The sequence below is a fragment of the Bison bison genome, unplaced genomic scaffold (assembly GCF_000754665.1).
Source record: "Bison bison bison isolate TAMUID 2011002044 unplaced genomic scaffold, Bison_UMD1.0 scf7180017864312, whole genome shotgun sequence".
Taxonomy (NCBI): Eukaryota; Metazoa; Chordata; class Mammalia; order Artiodactyla; family Bovidae; genus Bison; species Bison bison.
In genome coordinates this window covers 2,230,654-2,236,458 of record NW_011494884.1, presented here as the reverse complement: position 1 = coordinate 2,236,458, position 5,805 = coordinate 2,230,654, and the positions used below count along the sequence as shown (strand labels likewise).

Sequence of the window (5,805 nt, the reverse complement as noted above, 5' to 3'; positions counted from 1 at the left end):
GGGGCTACTCCCGCAGCCAGCTACCCTCCGAGGTCCTGACCAGAGCTAACAAACAATCCTGGTCGTTTGACAGTGGGTGTGGCTTGGTCCAGACGAACAATGGCCTGAAGATGGCAGCCCCTCCGGTGGTGTCCCCTGGCTGCTGGCCACAGCCCACAAGCATCAGTGCGGAATCAGCCCCGCTCCCCCAACGCCTCCAGAACCGAATCTGGAGAGCAGCCAAGTGGGCCTGGTTCCGAGAAGGGGCTGCTGGGTCAAGGGCAGACCCTGCTGCTTAGGGTGTCCCACCTTCTGTCTAGAGGCGAATTTCTGGTGAGACCTGTGAGAGGGGCGCCCCCTCCTGTCTCTCCAACTCCCTCCACCTGTTAGGGGACCCTAACAATGGAGTGCTCCGTCTGCCTGCCGTGGGCGTCACAGGTGGGCTCCTCCACCCAGACAAACACAGGTTTAGTTCCCAGAGAGCTTCCACCTAGAAACGTGATCTCATTTCTAAGTGACCTTATGAAGAGATCGAACCAGAAGTTAGGAAACAGCTGGTCCCAGTGCTGAAAAGGATGCTATAAGAGCACTTGGAGGGCAGTCAGGGAAACGTGCTGCCTTAAAAAGCTACCCCTCAAGAAAAGGCCAACGAGCTGATACTCCCTGGGAAAGAGGATGGCAACATGCACACAGATGGAAGAAACACTCACACCAGATGGGGGGGTGGGCGACCAGGCGTCAGGCAGGGACAGCAGGGCCCTGGTCTAGGTGGGGCATGTGCTGGGGCAAGTGGACGCACAGCAGGATGAGGCCGTGGGTGGAGGGAAGCATGGGGGGCCCAGGCCACAGTCTGTAGGATAAGGCCTAAGAAGTCTGCTGGCTGCCAGGGCTGAGGCCCAGATGGGAGGCGCTCTGCTTTCTGAGGGACCAGACACCTGGGAGACGCCTCTGCCCTGGCTGGGGACTGGAGGCCATGAGGGTGGTGGAGTGGGGGCTGGGAAGAGCCGGCCAGCTCACAGGCCAGCCGGCATGATCCCATCACACCGGTGCGCTAACGGGCTGCCTGCACAGACTGACAGCGGGTGGGGGTGAGCGAGCATGAGCTTGCGGCAGGGTGTGAGCGGGGTGGAAGTACAGAGTGGTCAGGGAAGGTCCTCTGAGGAGGTGACATCCTTCAAGGGCCTGACAGCTGAGGAAGAGGCAGCAGCAGCCCTGTGGGCTCCAGACCATCAGCCTGAGGACTGCTGCATGGTTGCCCTGCGTCGGCATCTGGGAACCTGGGTTTCAGGAGGTTCCTCACCTTCCTCTGATAGGAATACCTCACTCACATGTGCTCAGATTGTTTGTGCAAACAGTGTGGTTTGTGCTGAGCACTCGCTTTCCTTCCGGGAGTCTGGGTTTTGGTCCAGGCACACACAGGTGCCTACATGACTGGCCCCCAGTAAGAAGCCGGGGCGCTGGGTCCCCACAAGCTTCCTTGGGAGACAGCCTCTTGCCCTGTTGTCAGGGCTCCTTTCCGGGGAATAAAGTGCATCCTGGGGCTCCTCAGGCAGTGCTCAGGAGACACCCGACTTCCACCCTCCTCCCCTTCCTTGCCGACAGATGCGTGTCCCTTGGCTGCAAGGCATACGGCTGCGGGTGTGTGAGACGTAGGCTGAGTCCTGGGAGTGCCGCAAGCCTAGGGGTAGTCCTAGGGACCCAACACAGTGAGGCTGTGGTGTGGCTGCTGGCGGAGGTGAACACGGGACAGAGGCTCTGGAGCAGGTTCCCACCATTCGGACAACAGCCGAACACGGGCCAGAGCATGGGCGGGGCCAGGTCAGCTGTGGGGACACCTCCGGGGGCGAGGGAGAAGCCTGAGGCAGGCAGGACTGCCAGACCCCACCTGCTACAGCTGGAGAAACAAAAGCGCCGCCCAAGCAGCCGGAGCCCTCCTGAGCCCACACCAGCCAGAGGAGAAAGGCGAGACCGCGTCTGCTGGGCCATCCCCAGGCCTGCACGCTGGCAGGGGCCGCCAGCTCCCCTGGGCCAGGCCGCCTTACCCGAGCTGGAGAAGAGGGGCCGGGCCAGGTCCTGTGGGTAGTGGAATCCGGCGAACACGCCCGGGGCGGGGGGTCTGCTGAACAAGTCCAGCTTGGTGCCCACGTCCAGCTTGTGGGGCTCCAGCTGCATCTGCCGGGACAGAGCGTGTATAGGGGCCGGAGGCCGGGCCTCTGTCCTGCTCGCCACCAGGCTGCCGATGAGCTGGACAACAAGGTGTGATGCCCCCTGCTCCGCTGGCCTCGCTCAGTGGGCGGAGAGACCGGTAAGAGTCATCCTGACCATGTGTCAGCGATGTGGGGTAACCGAAACGTCGTCACGTGCGGTCGATATAGGAGGTTCCCGATTGCGGCGTTTCGCTCCTGTTTATATGGTCTTTGAAAGCTGGTGTTTTACACTTAAAACTCATCTCAATTTGGATGCTACATTTTCATTAGAAGTACTGTTTAGATTTTGTAAAGTTGAGTTGGAAAAGTACATGCGCATACCCGAGTCTTTCCAGTTTTCTAATGGCTAAGTTTACCATGAGTATTAAAATTTAAATGTATTAACTAAAACTAAGATGCCAGTCCCTGGGTCATAGGGCCACGGGAGGCACGGGGTGGGCCGAGTCCGTCCTAGTTCTTCCTGCTGTGGTGACAACAGAGGGTTGCCCCCCACCCTGCCTCCTCCACTGCACCTTCCAGGCACCCTGCCTGAGTGTCTGCCTGTTAATCCATCATAAATCCCTTTCTGTGACTTGTCCTTTGTAACCCACTCAGGGCGTGATACAGAGAAGGCAATGGCACCCCACTCCAGTACTCTTGCCTGGAAAATCCCATGGGCGGAGGAGCCTGGTGGGCTGTAGTCCATGGGGTCACTAAGAGTTGGACATGACTAAGCAACTTCACTTTCACTTTTCACTTTCATGCATTGGAGAAGGAAATGGCAACCCACTCCAGTGTTCTTGCCTGGAGAATCCCAGGGACGGGGGAGCCTGGTGGGCTGCTGGCTATGGGGTCGCAGAGTCGGACACGACTGAAGTGACTTAGCAGTAGCAGTATGGCGTGATGATTTAAAAATACCTTGAGTAAGGGTAATGTGTTACCTGAGATGACACACAAAAAGTGTGGAGACTCTTCTGTGATACAGGGTGTGGGGTCCCTTTCTGGCCTTCCTCAGCGCCCCAGCCCACTGCCCCTGGCTGCAAGTCCCCAGGATTCCCAGGGCTGCCTCTTCCCTGAATTGCTCAGCCAGGGCATCTGGCATCACCCACTGCGGGGAGGATGGCCTCAAGCTGGGTTCCTCTTCACCACCTGTCCCCTCCCAGGAGCATGCAGGCTCCGTGAGCACTTAGGTTCATCTTTGTCCATGGCCCACAGCAGACACTTAATAAACACTTGGGGGGAAGGGGGGACCAGGCCAAAGGCCCCCTGGGAGGGCTTGACTGACAGCAGGGAGGCCCGCAGGGTCAGCTCCTCTCTAACCCTGCCTGGGTCATCCCGGGTGACAGGTGGAAGTGACTTTGAGCTCCCCATACACTTCTGTCCTGCTCCCCAGCTCCGACCCCTGCTGGCCCGGCCCAGCGCTGGGGCGAGGGGCACATGCGCACATGTGTGGACGCTGGGGAGGGCCTGGCCCAAGAAGGGCACTCTCTGAGCCGCAGGCCTGGCTGGCAGGACGAGCAGTCCAGCTCACCTTTATCTTCTGCTGATGGTGGTAGATCTGCCAGGCGATCTGCACGTGCACAGCGCACCACTTCCCCGGCTTCTGCGACGGGGGGATGGGCTCAGCCTCGCGGCCAGAACCGTCTCCTCACTCCCCACCCCCAGATCCCTGCTGTCACAGGGCACCCCTGTGCCACCCAAGAGAGTCCTCCCTGGCCTCAGACCCTCCCGGAAGGTCCCACCGGGCCCCTTCCTCCCAAGGCGAGACACACACAGGCACACACACAGACCTTACACATGCAAGCACGCACACACTCACCCTGATTGCTGTCCGGTACGGGTCGGACACCTGCTGTCAACAGAGGAGGAAGTGTTAGACCCAGGCTCTGCAAGCAGTCAAGCCCAGAGGGGTTGGGGAGGGGGCACTATGTGAGCCTCATGGAGCCATGCTGGCTGGACGCCCACCCGGGAAGGAGAGAGGCAAGAACACCACTGCCACCTACCCCGGGGGCTTTCTGCAGGAGGGTGTGAACCACACTGGCCCGGCCTGTTAACTCGAGTGGGTTTGAAGTCTGAGGGGAGAGAGGGACACCACACGAGACCACTTTGCAGGCTCCGTGCCCAGGTGGCACCAAACCCCCCCAGGGCACCGGTGTTTGCCTTGCCCTGTGAGGCCCTGCATGCTGTCACCCAGGATGGTCTGGCCCCACCACATCCTCCATCCGGAGGTTTCTGAAAAGGCGGCAGGAGAAGGCTCTGATCGCTGTGCTGTGTGAAGGCAGCCCGCTGCAGGGAAGGTGAGCAGAGCAAGCCAGCTCCCTGGTGCCTGGGCCTCCGGCAGTGTGGACAGCCGTGGATGGCTGCTGTCCACACTCTACCTCTGCTCCTCTGCACTGCTCCTCCCACCCCCCAACCCCAATGCTCCCAGCTGAGGAGAGAACAAGTGAAGCAAGGCTCTCCTGGCCCCGAAGGTCAAGATATTCTGCACTCGGGTGAAGGCCCTTCAGGTGCCACCTGGGATCATGACTGCCCTGAGAGATGCTGGATTGTGGAGGGGGGGCGGTCCTGCAGCCCCTGCCCACCGTGCCCACACCCTCCCGGGAGCAGCTGGTACCTTGGGCTGAAAAGCACCCTGCAGGGATCCAAAGGGGCCTGGGTGTGGGAGCAGGGCGGGCAGTCCTGGGACGGCAGGAGGGAAGGGCGGGAAAAACTGCAAGAGAAGGCGGGAGGGGTGTTCCAGGGGCCTCGCCGGGCACTCGGACATCCTGGGCAGGGGCACTGGGCCTGGCCCTCTGGCCCCCACCCTGCCACGCCTGCACTAGGTGGGAGGCTACACAGACAAGGCGCAGCCTGACCCCCACCCCCCACCCTGCCTGGTGACCCCAGGGCACGCAGGGACACTCACGTTGGAATGTCGGAAGTAGGGGCTGTCCAGCTTGGGCGTGTACTTGTCAAACTGGAAGGGAAGGAGGCAGAGAGTGAGGCCTCCCAACCTTGCTGATGCCCTCCATTGGCCAAGCGCCCACCCACACCGCCAGGCCGGGCAGTGGCCAAAATGAGGCTGGCGGCCTCCAGCCAGCTATCCTCCAGGCTCCCTGAGGGTGCTGGCCCATGGCCCTTCCCTGTTCTAGTGACCTCACCATAGGAGGTGCAGACTCGCCCACCTGGGTGTCTGCAGCCATGACTGGGAGGGTAGGGCCTGGAGCCCAGGGCTGGTGGTCAAGCTGCAGGATACACTGAGGCCACTGCTCACTGCCCAGTGCCAAAGCAAAGCTGGGAGGGGACTCTGCCTACAGCAGCTGGCTTGGGGATGAGATCTTGAGGCTCAGGAACATGGGAAGAGTCCTGATCTGCATGGCCCCTAATCCTGGTCCTCCTGACCTGCTGCCATGCTGCCAACTGAGACACTGAGGACCCCACATGGGTACAACTGGCCCATGGTCATGTGGACGGGGGTGTTCACCCAAGCCCAAGAGAACGGCCCAGGGCAGGGAGCCTCATGGGATGCCCTGGGAGCGGGGGGTGGGGGGAACCAGAGGGGCTGGACGGACGGACAGACGGACCGCGCGGAACGGTGTCAGCTGCATGCGTGCAGAGAGCGTCTGCGTGTGCCTGCTGCGTGTCCCGCGCCCGGGCCGCC

General features: G+C 61.2%; 1 protein-coding gene across 1 annotated transcript in view; it reads right to left on the bottom strand.

The window, feature by feature from the left end:
• FBRSL1 (fibrosin-like 1) overlaps positions 1-5,805 on the bottom strand; it is a 97,959-nt gene that overhangs the window by 998 nt on the left and 91,156 nt on the right. Inside the window, exons 13-18 of the mRNA XM_010852525.1 lie at positions 5,071-5,121; positions 4,780-4,875; positions 4,169-4,237; positions 3,985-4,017; positions 3,697-3,768; positions 2,022-2,151 (exon numbers count right to left, since the gene is read on the bottom strand). Of these exons, the coding sequence (XP_010850827.1) occupies positions 2,022-2,151; positions 3,697-3,768; positions 3,985-4,017; positions 4,169-4,237; positions 4,780-4,875; positions 5,071-5,121 (451 nt within the window). The remainder of the gene's footprint in view (positions 1-2,021; positions 2,152-3,696; positions 3,769-3,984; positions 4,018-4,168; positions 4,238-4,779; positions 4,876-5,070; positions 5,122-5,805) is intronic.